Raw genomic sequence first — 15905 nt, forward strand, 5'->3', positions numbered from 1 at the left:
ATATACAGCAATACGAATTGGGGGCAACACCAAAACCGAGGTGCACTCAAACAAAAAATACATTTTTCTTTTTTGTGAAAAAAGCTATGGTGATATATCAAAATGATGATGTGAACATTTTTTAAACCAGCGATAGGGAACAGATTTCAGTAATATTTTAAAAAATCTTTAATCAGGAGATATTTTTGATACATTTTTGGGATTTATTTTGAGGTTTGGGTACAAGTAATGTGGTTTCTCTAAAAACCTTTACCACTTTAAGAACCCTTTGTTTGATGTCTAAGAGGGGCAAGAGGCTGTAAACGTTCTCTTGATGGTATCAACAAAAAAAAAACAAGGTTTGACGGTTCTCTAAAACTCTTTAATTCGTGATCGATATTAATGTATTTGAGAGATTTTTTTGCTGAACTTAAAGAAAAAAAAGTTTCTTTTTCTAATTTAAACGGATCAGATTTGAGTTAAGAAATTTAAATTACATTTAGGGTACTATGCAGTATTTCTTTACAGGCGGAACTGGGGCTGAGATATTAAGAACTTTGCCTTAAAGTACTTGTGTATAAGGCTAGCAATGAATTCCCTGTAATTCCAAAATTGACTACAAAAAATATTTGCTTCGAGAATTATTTCAAACATTGCAAAACATTCTTTTCGATTCAAAAGCGAAGTCCTGGAACGTTTTTTGCATTCTTAACAAAGCAAAGTTATTAATTAAAGATCTATATCCCAACTGTTCAATATTTAAGCACTTACGTGGCTAGATTTTTAAAGGTCACTTTATATACGTTCTACACCATTTAAAGGTGTCTTGGTATTTGCTCAAGAATTATTCTGTAGCTACTTCTTTATTTTTTTTTTTTTTTTTTTGGATTTGAGTTTTGGAAAACATGTCCTTCTTTGCTCTCCTGCTTAATTTGAACGTTTACTGAAACGTATTTGGCTGCTGGCATTTCGATATTTACTTTGTCATGAGGGTGCAGCAGCAGCAGCATCGGCGGTGACAGCATTGTGAGAGATGGATGGGGGGATCGAGGTGTTGCCAGCACGCGCAGCGGAAGTCACGTGATGTGTTGTGTGACACGTACGCGATGACAGCAGCTGCTCCGGCTCCAGCTCCAGCTTCAGAGCCAGCATTGGCATGCACCGTTATTTGTTGTTGTCGTTGTAACTTTTCAATTTGGCCAAGATGAGAACATGCAACAGCAGCATCAAGCGAAGGGAGAGGTGTATGTGGGTGGTGGAAGTAGAGGAAGTAGCTTTAAGCCACTGCAAACTCTACTCATTAAAATAACTCCCAGCAGGTGAATGTATTCGTGGGTATGTTTGTGAGTCAACGTGTGTGAGTCTGTGTGTGTCTGTGTATTTGCGAGTGTGTGATACTTCCTGCAACAGCTCGGCCCAGTTCCGGGTTAAATAATTAAATTTTACGGCAAAAACAAAAAATGCAAAAAAAAACACAACAAAATATGCGAAAAAAAAGAAATGGCCAACGGGCATAAGTTACAACAACAAGGCGCAACGTTTCATTTTTATTTAACGCAGCCTAGCAGGGCCCGGAAGCCATGGAATCTGGTAGAATGAGTGCGAGTGAGCCCCAGCTCGTGGTTGGGTGGTGCTATTTCCTCCTCTGGCGGTGCAGGTGCAGGTGGTGCTCGCATATTTCATGGTACTAATGTAGCTGGTCATAAAATCACAATGTTCCAGCGAGAAAAGGGGCGTACGAGAAGAGGCGTGGCAACACATATGCGAACATTCGCAGGAGCAGTCAACGTGCACTGCGTTCGACTCATTTAAAAAAATGGTGTTTAAAGAAAGGTTGTTCCTGCAGAAGACACAAATGTACCTAACGAACTTCAAATACCCTCAATGGGTTATTTTTAAGTATGATCATCTGCTGGAAAAGACCAGTGAGCACTTTATTCGTAAATAACAATTTTCTTAGCTTTTAGTAGGTGTTATAGTATATCTTATAGAATAAAGTTTGTCATTTAACCCAGATAATGCATTATAATAGTTTAAATAATAAAATATAGTAAATTGAAAAGGTTGTGCATTGTATTTGGAATCGAAGTTATTTCTTAAAATACAACCCAACAAAGTTTTTCACACATATCTACTTTAAAATTCATATATTTGAAATACTTACCATAATGTTTAGTACATTATAATTATCGAGCCATATCAAAACTTATTTAAAAAGAAAAATTTAAAAAATACAATAGATTTTCATAACATTTTTTAAGACAAAAGCAATGTAAGTTTTTGCGTATCTACCAGAAAAATAAATTTTTTAAAAATAATTGGTAAATATGAAATTGTTATGAGGATAAATCAATGAAATTAAATCAAATTTAGTTGTACTCTAAATAGTACTAAAAACAGTAAATATATAAATCAAAGCAGTCCGTTTCATGTTTAAGATGCTCCTTGACTACATTTTTTTAGACATTTTACGCTTAAATTTAAATTTACAAATTTTGGTAAACTTGTGTTGAGTATTTACTTTGCTTTATAATCCAAAAGATGTTTGTAATTAGAACAAGAAGTTAAGTATTCCAGTAAGTAAACTGACGAAATCGTTAGACTCTGCCCTATATGAAAAACCATAAAAATAACAAGAATTTTTTTTCCTGCCCAACTTCACGGCAAATGTCAGCAAGTCGCACTGGGGGCTTGGGCTTGGACGGGATGGCAAGCGAGGGTTAGAACAGGCGGGGGGAAGCGTGTTCTGGCAGCAACACCCGTTGGTAGCGTGAAACTGTATGGCTGGCTGGGCATGAAAATGGCCCGAAAGGGGGCAGAAAGAAGTGTGTACTAGAGAGGAGAGAGCTGAAAGGGGCAGCGGGGCTGTGTGGGTGGGGGAGGCGTGCCAGGGGAGCATCAGGCATGTGTTGAAATGCAAACTTGTTTTTTGCCCGCTGACAAGCGTTGCTCATTAAATTTTATTTTATAATTACACACACCAGCAAGCACACTCACACACACATACACACACTTCCCCTCATTTAGCCAGTAACTAGGAGTAGGACTAGGCAGGCTTTAATGTTTTAGTGGCAACGCGTAATTGGGTTCCGGATAACGCATTTTTTTTCTCTCTTTTTTTTTTGGGTCAGCTTTTTTGGGCTTACTTTGCTCTCGAATTAGTGGCTCAACTGAAATTGAGTAAAATGGCCTGAGGTCAGGCTGCAGTTCGACAGTTCGGTGATTAAAGTAAAGTGTTTGAAAGTTAATTGACCCAACAATAGCAACAACAGCAACAATAATACTTAGCCCACTATTATGCCTCACGCTTGACTAAATCGAAACTAAAGTGTGCCCAGGACTCGATACACGATACGCTGCTATACGATACAATACGAAATGAAATTAACTGTTGTATGGCCAGTTAAACACAATCACCAAAACGCACAATGGTTGGAATGAGTTTAAATCTATAGCCTAGATTAGAATTAGAATCGCTAATATAAATTTAAGCCAAACAGTCGAATGCAAGTGTTCCATTCCCACTGATAGCATTAGGTATTTTAAACAGAAATTGAATATCAAATATTAATTTAATTTAAATGTTACTGAAATTCCAATGGCCAGAAATTCAACAACAGTTTAAAGTAGTTTAGCTTATTTAATACTCTTTTGCTCTTATATTATACACAAATTTAACTATGAGTAGATTTCGATTTCTGATGAAGATGCTGGCTATATAATAAAGCCTTTTGTATCGTTATCTACTTTCTTAGTTCATCAGAAATATTTCTTCACATCATTGGCAACATACATATTTTATGAGTAATAACTTACATGTTTTTTTCGATTTTCCTTAATATTATATATAAATGAAATGTGAAGACTCAATTTGAAAGCTTTTTTCTTATACTTTTTAAGTTTCTTGTTATATTGAGTTAACTTTCTTTTGCTTTGATATATTTGTAAGATCCTCTATAAGACCAAAAGAAACTTCTTATAGTGTGGTCGAATTTTAAATTAAACTTATTTTTGTCAAAAACTTTAAAAAAATTCAACAGAGATTTGAAGTTAAAATAATTATAAATTTTATAAATTTTATAAATTTTATAAGTTTTATAAATTTTATAAATTTTATAAATTTTATAAATTTTATAAATTTTATAAATTTTATAAATTTTATAAATTTTATAAATTTTATAAATTTTATAAATTTTATAAATTTTATAAATTTTATAAATTTTATAAATTTTATAAATTTTATAAATTTTATAAATTTTATAAATTTTATAAATTTTATAAATTTTATATATTCTATATATTCGATAAATTCGATAAATTCTATAAATTCTATAAATTGCTGCATCCAATTCGATCCCGCAAGTTTTGGTTAGTTCTGTAACCACTGTGCCCATTTTACTACAAAAAGTCCTTTTGGAATACACACGTAAACGTTACCCTCCATCGTCTATTATTTCCTTTTTTGCTTTTATATTTTGATTTTTGTTTTGTGTTTTGTATATTTTTTTCATTGTTGCTCAAATTGTTGTTATTTAAAAATGTCGATGGGTCACGACGAAGTTCAGTGGTTCCTCGTCAACGTCCTTTTCTGTCCAGGACTGGTCGTTGTGTAATTGAAAACGGTTATTGGCAAGTTAATGGGCCGTCTAAAGCCAGCAACCCAACCAACTTGCTTTTAATTGACTATTTGTATGCTAAACCACTCTAACATTACCACCTTCCCTTCCCCCTCTGTTTCCTTTTTTTGCAGATTACCCGCGAGTTGAAGTGGGTCCACAGAACCCGTTGCGCATTGAACGCGATCATATTGCCAAATTGGATTGCCGTGTGGATGCCAAGCCAATGGTTTCGAATGTACGTTGGTCACGCAATGGCCAATACGTGAGTGCTACACCCAGTCATACGATCTATCGTGTGAATCGCCATCATAGTGGCAAATATACATGCAGTGCCGACAATGGTCTTGGCAAGACAGGTGAAAAGGATATCATCCTTGATGTCCTCTATCCACCCATTGTTGTCATCGAATCCAAGACGCACGAGGCCGAGGAGGGTGAGACTGTGCTAGTGCGTTGCAATGTGACCGCGAATCCGCCGCCCATAGCAATAGAATGGTTAAAGGAAGGAGCTCCAGATTTCCGCTATACCGGAGAACTGCTCACTTTGGGTTCGGTGAGAGCCGAACATGCGGGAAATTACATCTGTCGTTCGGTGAATCTGATGCAACCCTTCAATTCGAAACGTATCGAGGGTGTGGGTAATTCAACGGTGGCTCTATTAGTTCGACATCGTCCTGGACAGGCTTATATTACACCCAATAAACCAGTGGTACATGTGGGCAATGGCGTTACCCTGAGCTGTTCGGCCAATCCTCCGGGCTGGCCAGTGCCACAATACCGTTGGTTCCGCGACATGGATGGCGAAATGAGTAATACACAAAAAATCCTTGCTCAAGGCCCACAATATTCCATACCCAAGGCTCATTTGGGTAGTGAGGGAAAATATCATTGTCATGCGGTCAACGAATTGGGCATAGGTAAAATGGCAACAATTGTCCTGGAGGTGCATCAGCCACCGCAATTCCTGGCCAAGTTGCAGCAGCATATGACCCGAAGGGTGGGCGATGTGGATTATGCAGTGACCTGCAGTGCCAAGGGGAAGCCCAGTCCACAAATACGTTGGATCAAAGATGGCACAGAGATTTTGCCCACACGCAAAATGTTCGATATACGCACCTCACCCACAGATGCGGGCGGTGGTGTGGTCACCGTGCAGAGTATACTCCGTTTTCGCGGCAAGGCTAGACCGAATGGAAATCAGTTGTTGCCCAGTGATCGTGGAGTCTTCACATGTCTCTACGAGAACGATGTCAACTCAGCCAACTCATCGATGCATTTGCATATTGAACACGAACCGATTATAATACATCAATATAACAAGGTGGCCTATGATCTGCGGGAATCAGCGGAAGTTGTTTGCAAAGTGCAGGCCTATCCGAAACCAGAGTTCCAATGGCAATTCGGCAGTAATCCGTCTCCGTTAACCATGTCGTCGGATGGTCACTATGAGATTGTCACACGAATGGAGAACAATGATGTTTACACTTCAATATTGAGAATCGGGCATCTACAGCATTCGGATTATGGCGAATATATTTGTAGGGCAACCAATGACTTAAATGCCATCAGAGCTCCCATACGTCTTCAGCCCAAGGGTCAGCCGGATAAGCCAACTAATCTCAAGATTCTCGAAGTGGGACACAATTATGCGGTTCTCAATTGGCAACCTGGCTTCAATGGCGGACTAATGAGTACCAAATACTTAGTGAGCTATCGTCGAGTGAACACACCACGGGAACAGTTGCTAGCGGACTGTTCCTCGCCGGGCTATGGCTACCAAGTGAGCAGCAGTAGCAGCAGCAGTTCAAGCAGCTCCGGAGCTGCCCACGAATGGATCGAATTCAATTGCTTCCGTGAGAATCCCTGCAAATTAGCACCACTGGATCAGCATCAGAGCTATATGTTTAAGGTGTATGCCCTAAATTCGAAGGGAACTTCAGGTTTTTCGAATGAAATGCTCGTCACCACCAAGGTTAGCAAAATTCCACCTCCTCTTCATGTCAGCTATGATCCCAACTCTCATGTTTTGGGCATCAATGTGGCGGCCACATGTTTGTCCTTGATTGCTGTTGTGGAATCCCTGGTCACACGCGATGCCACAGTACCCATGTGGGAAATTGTGGAGACTTTAACATTGTTGCCCTCCGGACATGAGGCTACCTTCAAGGAGACCATAATCAATCAAATGGCACGAACAGCTCATTATACAACATCAGGATCAGCGGGCTCTACGGGCGCCACATCCTCATCATCATCCTCATCGTCAGGCAGAAGTATTGCGGGTGGACATTTGGGTGAGGACCGTACCATGGCTTTGGCTGAGACAACTGGACCAGGTCCAGTGGTGAGAGTGAAACTATGTCTTCGTTCCAATCATGAGCATTGCGGCGCCTATGCTAATGCAGAAAGTAAGTAAATAAAGAACACTAGAACATTTCCTGTTGCAATTAGAAATTACTTTCCTAGGAATTGATATGTTAATATTAGAATTTTCTTATTTAACTGAGAATAATTCTTAATGTTAGGTTTAAAATTGGCCACTTATGAAAGAAACTATCAATAGTAAATCGAAAAGAGTTGAGTCAGAAATAGGTCTGTATATAAATTTGTTCATTTCGAAGTATAAAAACTAGTTTATCAACTAAATGCGGATGTATAACGATGAGAGTTATCACATATTTCTAGTTTGTTCTTTAGTAAACTCAAAAAACACTTGTACACTTGTACGAGAATTAACTAACTAAATGATTTCTTCTTATTTTATTAGTTGGGAAAGCTTACATGCCAAATGATTCAGGCCTCACGACTTCCGCTGTGGTGGCAATTATGATTGCTGCCCTATCCTTCATCATTTTCTTGGCCCTGGTGTACGCTTTCTGTCGCTGTCGTCGCACTCACAAGGCCAAAAAGCAGTCATCGGGAGGTTCCGGTGTCGCCAACATTGGTGGTGCTGCCACGACGACCTCAATTGCAGGCGGCGCCAAGGACTATGACCTAGATGGTTCACGGCGACCCTCATTGACGCAAACTTCCGCCATTGGTGGTGACCCGCAACAGTCACAGCAGCAGCAGCAGCAGCCACCATCGTTGCCGCCACCACCGCCATATTATCCCACGGGCAGCATGGATGGCAAACAATTGGATGGCGGCATGGAGTTGACACTGACAGCCTTGCACGATCCCGACGAGCAATTGAACATGCAACAACAACAACAGCACCAGCACCAGCCAAATGAGTCTTTGCAACATCACGTTCATGCCACATCGTCGTCGTCATCGTCGCATGGTCATGGCCAGTATCAGCCGCAGGCTAAAACCATGTTGGGCCTATATGGAGCAGCAGCCTCGAATGGATATGGCTATCATGTGACAAGTGCCATTGGCGTAGATGGCGACAGCTATCAAGTGATGCCTTCCGCTAGTGCCGCCGGACTTGGACACGGACATGGGGCTGGCGAGTGTAAGTAGCGGGGCACGACCAGTGGGTATACATGTGGGTGGGTGGGAGTTTGGTTTGGTTTGGTGATGGTGGTGTTACGTGTGGGCGTGTCTTCATTAAGGCAACGCATTTTTCGGCCTAGATTTATGGTGAAGCATTTCGATGCGTATGGCTCTCGACTGGCTTCAATGTCCTGGTTTTTTGGCGTAATTGCATTTCATGTCAATCTATCGTCCTCTGCGTCCTTCTACTTCGTCTCCATCCATCCACTTACCGAGCTACTCATGCAAATGCGCATCTTCTCTTGTGAATGCCGGGTGGTTGGGGGATCCGTGTCGGCATTTGTGTGTTTGCCAATTCTCGCCTTGGCAACCCGAAAAATCACATCATCATCCAGGCCAATCGGGAGTCCAGTATTTTTCCTCGTTCCCATTCTCTTACTTCGCCCCCATCGTTGTCGTTGTCGTTGTCACCGTCGCCGCCATCATCATCATCATCGTCCTCGTAATTCCAATTAAGTGAGAATTAAACCTTTATCCATTTCAGTCTTTTGTGTTCGCTGCTCCTCCAATGCCAACGTGAGCAAGTTTTTTAATTGGCTTCAGGGGGCTAGACATGGATATACTGGTACATACATATGCTCTCCAGTTGTCGCCAACTCAGCTCGAACAGCAACTTGCTTTTAGTTGCCATCTTCCTCCATTTCTTTTCCATCTCCATCAAGTTGGCAGATGAAGTTGCTCCTTGAACTGGCCAGAACACTTCAGACTCTCTACAGAAACAAAGACAATTAAAAACGCGTGTACCGAAATCGCAATGCCGAAAGATAAGTGCAACTTATGAAAGGATTTCTTTGCCCGAATCAAAAATAACAAATAATAACTTTTCGACAAACTTTTTGAACTTAAAAATTTTTATAGACCAAACACATTTATGAGGTTTGAAGTTTTAAAATGAGTCTACTATATGTTTATGTATTTCTCAACTTGAAAGAAAGCAAAAATTTAGGCAACCGATTGATGGAATAAACTTATCGGCATAGGGAATTAAGTTTCTGCGAATTGTAACTAGTACCCACATGGCAGCAGCAAAAAAAATATAAAAATATATACATATTTCACTTTTTACAAAAAAATAATCATGAGGTTGGTCCGAATCCTATGTTGCTTGGGATTAATTCAACAAGTTAGTAGCTTAACTTATTTTGAAAAACAAATTAATTGAGCTTTTGGTAAGCTGAACCCATAAAAAAAGTTTAAATTATATCTTCAATACGGTAAAAGGCTTTGGAAAAATTTATTTCACTTCAAAAACAAGCATTTAAACCATTCAAAAAACTTCGATTACAAATTCCGTTCCTTTTACTAATTTCTCTTATTTGAGTTGATAAAAAGTTCTCAGAGCATAATGCATAAATTTGCAAATGCATAAATCAAAATTCACCAGTTTTCGATCTAAAAAACTTTATGAAATCCTCAATTAAGAATTTAAATATTAAACAGAAAACTGTTTACTGTTTTAGCTTTTACCTAATCATTGTCAAACCAAATTATCAGTCACAATATTTTTCGCTTATGAAAAGCTTCTTTCTTTCAGCATCTTCAATTATATAGTAATTATTTTCAGAATTTTATTCAATATGTGCTTGAGCTTTATTCATTTTTTAATGGACTTCAACCCTTTGTTTCAAATGAAAAAAAAAAAAAAAATCCTCAGGTTGTTGCAAAAAGCAAAAGAAAATTGCTCTACACCCAAATGAAAAGGCAACATTTCCACTAAATTGAGGTGGCGAACGGCGGGAAACTCTAACTCGAAAAGGGGAATACAACAGCCAGCAAAAAGTGCAACACTTCACCTACAATGCATTTTAATTGTGTGGCCATTGCTTGAGGGTTGTATTGAGGGGCAAATAGGTTGCTACAAAAAGGTAACAGGGGAGAGGGAAAGCATGTGGTGCGGCGGTGTGATGGCCTTTGTTTCTGGCCATTATGCCGCCGTTTTTCTTTTTTTTTTGTTTAAACCTAAACTTAAATGCCAAGCGCCAACGCCAACTTAATTACTATTTCTCTACCCTTGCACTCTCTCTCACACAAATACAAACTAACGCACACATATGGGTATTTCCGTGCATGACTGTGTGTGTGTGTCTGTGTGTGCGCTTACCTCATCTTCAACCTATATCCATGTGGTGGCGCGTCGTTTCGTGGTCGACCATGCGGTGGCAACCAAAGCAGGACCACTTGAGGCGACACCAGCAGCAGCCCGTAGCAACAGCAACAGCAACAGTAGCGGACAACAGCAACATCATTTAGCAGGCGCCAATCTAACGAAGCAACCCACCATCACCAACAATACCAGCAACAACAACAACACCAACAGCTTATTGAGAAGCAACAACTCCACCTTAAAGCGAAAGGGACAGGTACAGGTACAGACCCCAGCACAAGGACAGGGATATGGACATGGACAAGGACACGGATTCGGATCGGGATTGTTACAGCGACTGGGTTTCGGGCAAGAAGAGGGACAAGTGACCGCAGCCACTGCAGCTACCACCACAGCTCTGGCAACAACAATTACAACAACTTCACGTAATGCCAAAACCGCAACAACAACAACAACACTTGCCATCACAGGTAACAACCGGCCAAAAGCATGACAGAGAACTAAAGATAGAGAGCATCTGAGCAAAAAAGAGATGGATAATGGCGACACACACTTGAACTTTGCACCACAGAAACCGCTGCACCACGCACCCAAAATGCAAAAACTTTTTTTCGCACCAAAAAAAAACAAAACAAAATATAGCACCACCATCACCATAATTAAATTGTTCTTGTTGTTATTGTCTTGTGTGTTGATGTTTGTTGTTTTCACATTTGTTGCACTTTATTGCCAAATTAGTTAGTCTGTAAGTTTTATGTGTGGTGGAATTTGGCAACTATGGGCAATAAGCAAAGGTATCTACACTTTTAGAAGAAGATCTGACATTTTAGCCACCTTTTATTCAATAATAATGCTTACAAATTTAGAAATGGAATTCCGAAAAAAGTCTAATGTGAAGAATATTTATTGCTTAAAATGGGGCTTGTGAAATAATTAGGGTATTAAATTTTATTTCAATTACATATACCTACCCATATACATACTATACTACTATATACTCAGAACGAAACATACATATATTAAGAGTCAAACGACCCTTTAGGTTGGTATTACACTTATCTAGATCGGCGCTTATCACTTTAGATACTTATCTTGTTGGTCACCCCATTACACACACTTTATGTGATAAAATCTTTCTAAATAATAGTTCAGAGTGAGTATTCTGTATCTATTGCATACAAATCTGTTTACACTGAATTTTTGAACAACGAACTTTGTTCCTTTATGAAATGAATAAACCTGGAAGCCCCCAACACCTGTATTTTTTAGAAAAATACAGCTTACTATATGCAATTCAAAATGATCTAGTTGCCTAAATGGCAATTCTTTCTGTGAGATCCACTGGCTTAAAAATAGACGCATTTTATTTAAATTGACAAGCAATTTAATTAATTTTTAAATGCAACATTAAATATACCTAAAGTCAAGTATAGATCTATAATATTCCGCCTGGGTAGATTAGTATCTACTCTAGTCTTTCAAGTTAATATGCCCATTCTGAATATGCGTTCCCCAGGATGGTTAGACAGGCTTTCTCTACTTACTATTTATAGTAATCGATTGCTCAATCAATCGCCTTTCGTTATTGTGATTATGCCAATCAAATTCAAACCAGAGGGCCGGGGCTAACTTCGACCGCGTCAAAGTTTGTATACCCTTGCAACTTTTTTGGTAACTCTTTCCTTACCTAAAGCCATCAAAGTGGAAAAACGTTTAAGCCAAAAAGGCTAATGTTTGCGAAAGAACGGCCTACAATCTTAGCATAGGAAATAACGAAGATATTGATCAAAGTCACTGTTTTCCACCGATCGTTCCTATGGGAGCTATATGATATAGTAACCCGATATTTATCAAATTCGGCACAGTCATTAACAAATATTTAATTTGAAAGCAATCGCGTTAAAAGTAACGAAGTTATTGAAGAATTTCACTGTTTACGACCGATCGTTCCTATGGGAGCTATATGATATAGTCAGCCGATCTTGATCAAATTTGGCACAATCGTTTATATGGATAATAAACTCACCAATATTGAATTTCACGACAATAGCTCAGAAAATAACGAAGTTATTGAGAAAAGTCACTGTTCGTGACTTTGCGGTTTGTATGGGAGCTATATGATATAGTGGACCGATCCGGCTGAATCCGAGATATACAACGCCTGCAGTATATACAAGCCTACATGCAAAACTTCAGCTCTGTAGCTCTTTAGGTCTAGGAGGAGTTTGCGTTGATCCAGACGGACGGACAGACGGTCAGACGGACAGACGGACAGGCGGACGGACGGACGGACGGACGGACATGGCTATATGAACTCGTCTCGTCATGCTGATCAAGAATATATATACTTTATATGGTCGGAGATGCTTCCTTCTATGCGTTGCACACTTCTGACCAAAATTAATATACCCTTTTTGCCAGGGTATAAAAACACAAGTTCTTCAAAATAATAACTTACTTAATCTAGTTACCTGTTCAAATCTAAAATCGATATGCCTACAAAAGTCTCGTTGTATTGTTCAGTTCTAATTTCAATTTACCATTTCGCTAGCTGTCGTTTTAGGTTCTTGTAAATTTATATTTTTTTTAACCCGAATACTAATAAAAGAGGTTAAAAATTCATTCCAACTCAAACACAGACAGATTCCGCTTATAAATTTTGCACAATCCAAAATTTTATACTTTTCAGTTCGTAAATTTGTTGTTTGTTTCGTTTCATTATTTGCAAAAACAAAAAAACTCGACATTAACGCGCTCCTTTTCGAACAAAAAATCCAAAAAATAACAGAATAGTAGTAAACATAAAAATGAATTCGCTATTGCGAATGGCATCACGTGATATGGCGGCACTGCGAAGAGTTCAAATGGTATCGAATCATTATTCCAGAGACTTTTTCAAGATCAGTTTCAAGAAGCCCGTTCCTATGAAAAGAAATAAAGCAACAGCTAAGGAAGACCAAAATCCTGAAGCAGTGCAACAAGCAAAGCAACCGGAATCAACTCAGAAAGTCGCTGCGGTGGCCCCGAATATTACCGATCAAAGGGCCAAATGGATGGCCAAAGTATCTCCGGAGATGCAAAAGAAGGCTCAATTGTCGGCCAATCGAGGAGCAGCTTCTGAAACTTTGCACTCGTTTCCATCTACCCCGCCGATACCGATTTCCCCGCAGAAAATTCAAGAAAGCAACGAAGCTTTTAAGGGATCCTGTAGTGAATCGCAGCGCAAGTCCTGGATGAATCGCATGCAAGGCTCTCAGCAACAAAAGCAGGCTCAATGGGTGAAGGAGATGCAGGCCAAACAGCAGGCAGGAAGAGAAATGCAGCAGCAAAAATTACAGAAAATCAAAGAGCAAACGAATGCTCAAGCCCCAGCCGAGAGTAATGCATCCTCAGGTGAGACAGATGAAGCCACTCCGGAACCAAAATCCCCAGAACGTTTGGCCTATTTGGAAGCAGTTACAAGGTTGAATTCCTATCAGGTGCTAGAGCCATTGCCCGGAAGAATTACATTAAAGCCAAGTGAAACGCAGCTGGATCCGATTGTAGAACAAACTTTTGCCTGTTTGTATAAAACGGGGCTGGATCTAACCGATTTGGAGGCAATTCCGGTCATCCAAGTAGCTGGAACCAAAGGTCGTGGCTCCACCTGCCGCATAGTGGAGAGTATTTTGCAAGCACACGGGGTCAAAACGGGGGTCCTGTCCTCACCCCATGTCTTTTCGACCACCGAACGTATACGCATAGATGGTGAACCCATTTCGGAAGCGGAGTTCACCCAGCTCTTTGGGTTACTGCATGACCAATTGATTGAGATGAAACCACTGCCGGCATACAATAAACTTTTGACAGTGATGGCATTTCACGCCTTCCGGAACGCTGAGGTCGATGTGGCTATCGTTGAGGTGGGCAACGGTTGTGCCAGCGATCCAACCAATGTTTGCTTGCATGCTCAAACCATTGGCATCAGCACTCTCGGCTGGGAGCAAAACTTTAATCTGGGCAACTCCATGAGGGATATCGCTTGGACCAAGGCCGCCATTATGAAGCCTGATGCAAGTATCTATACATCAGTCATCCAACCGGAATGCTGTGAAGTATTGAATCAAGGGGCCAAAAAATTGGGTGTTAAACTCCACCGTGTTCCAGCTTTCCATGAATACATAGAGAAGAATTTAAATAACAAGAAAACTCTATCAAATGTCAATTACTCGATGAGATTAAATGGCTCGTTGGGCATTCAATTGGCCTACGATTATCTCAGACGTTATAAGCCCGAATATATTGTCGGCCTGGAACCTAATAGTGTTGAACTGACACAGGGAACAGCTCGTGGGATTGAGACTTATGAGCAGCCGGGACAATTTGATATCATCAAGTGTGGCATGTTTAATGTTTATTTGGATTTTGCCGACACTCTGGAGAGCATGATGGCTTGCCGGGATTGGTTCTATTCGCGTACACGCTGCAATCGTTTCCCGAAGATTCTTCTATTCAACAAGGTGAATGAGTTTAATGCCAAAGATCTATTGACTGTCATACGGATGAATGTGCGCTTCGATGAGGCTGGCTTTGTTCCGAATCCCAATTACTTTGAGGGTGAAATTATCGACCAGGCACAGGATTCTTCCAAGTCCATGGTGTGGCATGGAATGGAAAATTTGCAGCGAGCCAAACGTAATGCCGGCAATTGGCGCGCCCTCTGCGAGGAGACTGGCAAGAAGGATAACTCTCAAATATCCCTATCGATTGCTTCATATTTCGAATATCTGACCAACAAATATGGCAAGCAATCATATGGCAAAAGAAGCGAATTAGATGTTCTTGTCACGGGCTCTAGGCAATTGGTTGCCGCCACAATTTCCCATCTGCACAAGTTGAAGGGTCTAAACACCAAAATTTAGTCAAGCAATCGAACATAAATCTATAAAACAAAAACTACGATTTTCGTTTAGTTTGTGAAATTTTATCGTGGATTTTTTTGTTTTTATGTTCAATGCAAACACAAAATTCGTTCTCATCATCAGCCACTGAAAAGCTCGAAGAATCTACGACAACTTAAAAGATGGACCAGTATAAGAATATTTTCCAAAACAGAAACCAACAAAATTTTTATAAACGAATTCGTTTTATTCAGAGTACAATAAATAAAACAGAAAATAAAACTGAAGAATTATTTTAATATTTATGTTATATAGAACTATAGTCTTGATGAAAAATATGGCAAACCCTTAGAAAATATTCAAAGAATAACACAAAATTATTGATTCCATTTTCTAATTCTAAATAATTTGAGAAATTTAAAAAGCATTTACTTTTTTTTAGCTTACTAGAAGGTTAATTAGATCTTCATAATCTTATCTTTTATTAAGCCACAAGAACCTAAAATTGAGAAGCATAATGTCTTTACTTTATTTTTCCTTTTCATCATTAATAAACTTATTTGTCATTTGCCTTGCAGAAAACATGATTAACTTGAAACGTTGACAGAAGAAAGGGGCATTTATTTGTTAATGTGGTCCATGTTTTACTCTGTATCTGTACTATTTTATATACTTCTACTAATATATTTATAAGCAAAATTTGAAAAGTGATGAGGAAAATTGCTCAAATACTATGACTTGGCAATTTCCTTATATATCCAATTAGCAACTGTGACTTTCATATTTTCTCTCACTGAGCACTAAATTAAGCACCTCATTTTC

At 39.3% G+C, this 15905-nt stretch overlaps 2 protein-coding genes across 3 annotated transcripts in view; both read left to right on the plus strand.

The window, feature by feature from the left end:
• The window catches only part of LOC6641771 (hemicentin-1), a 116712-nt gene that overhangs the window by 92869 nt on the left and 7938 nt on the right, over positions 1-15905 (plus strand). Inside the window, exons 5-7 of one of the 2 annotated variants that reach the window (XM_023175457.2) lie at positions 4730-7006; positions 7366-8058; positions 10272-10331. In XM_023175457.2, coding sequence (XP_023031225.1) covers positions 4730-7006; positions 7366-8058; positions 10272-10273 — 2972 coding nt within the window. In that variant the 3' untranslated portion in view covers positions 10274-10331. Of the gene's footprint in view, positions 1-4729; positions 7007-7365; positions 8059-10271; positions 10332-15905 lie in introns of those variants that run through there. The other variant, XM_023175456.2, reaches the window with a different exon arrangement.
• LOC111518513 (folylpolyglutamate synthase, mitochondrial) lies at positions 12724-15370 on the plus strand. The gene has a single exon (XM_023175458.2). The coding sequence runs from the start codon at positions 13011-13013 to the stop codon at positions 15102-15104; it is 2094 nt and encodes a 697-aa protein (XP_023031226.1). The 5' UTR covers positions 12724-13010; the 3' UTR covers positions 15105-15370.

This window comes from Drosophila willistoni (genome assembly GCF_018902025.1).
Source record: "Drosophila willistoni isolate 14030-0811.24 chromosome 2R unlocalized genomic scaffold, UCI_dwil_1.1 Seg200, whole genome shotgun sequence".
NCBI lineage: Eukaryota > Metazoa > Arthropoda > Insecta > Diptera > Drosophilidae > Drosophila > Drosophila willistoni.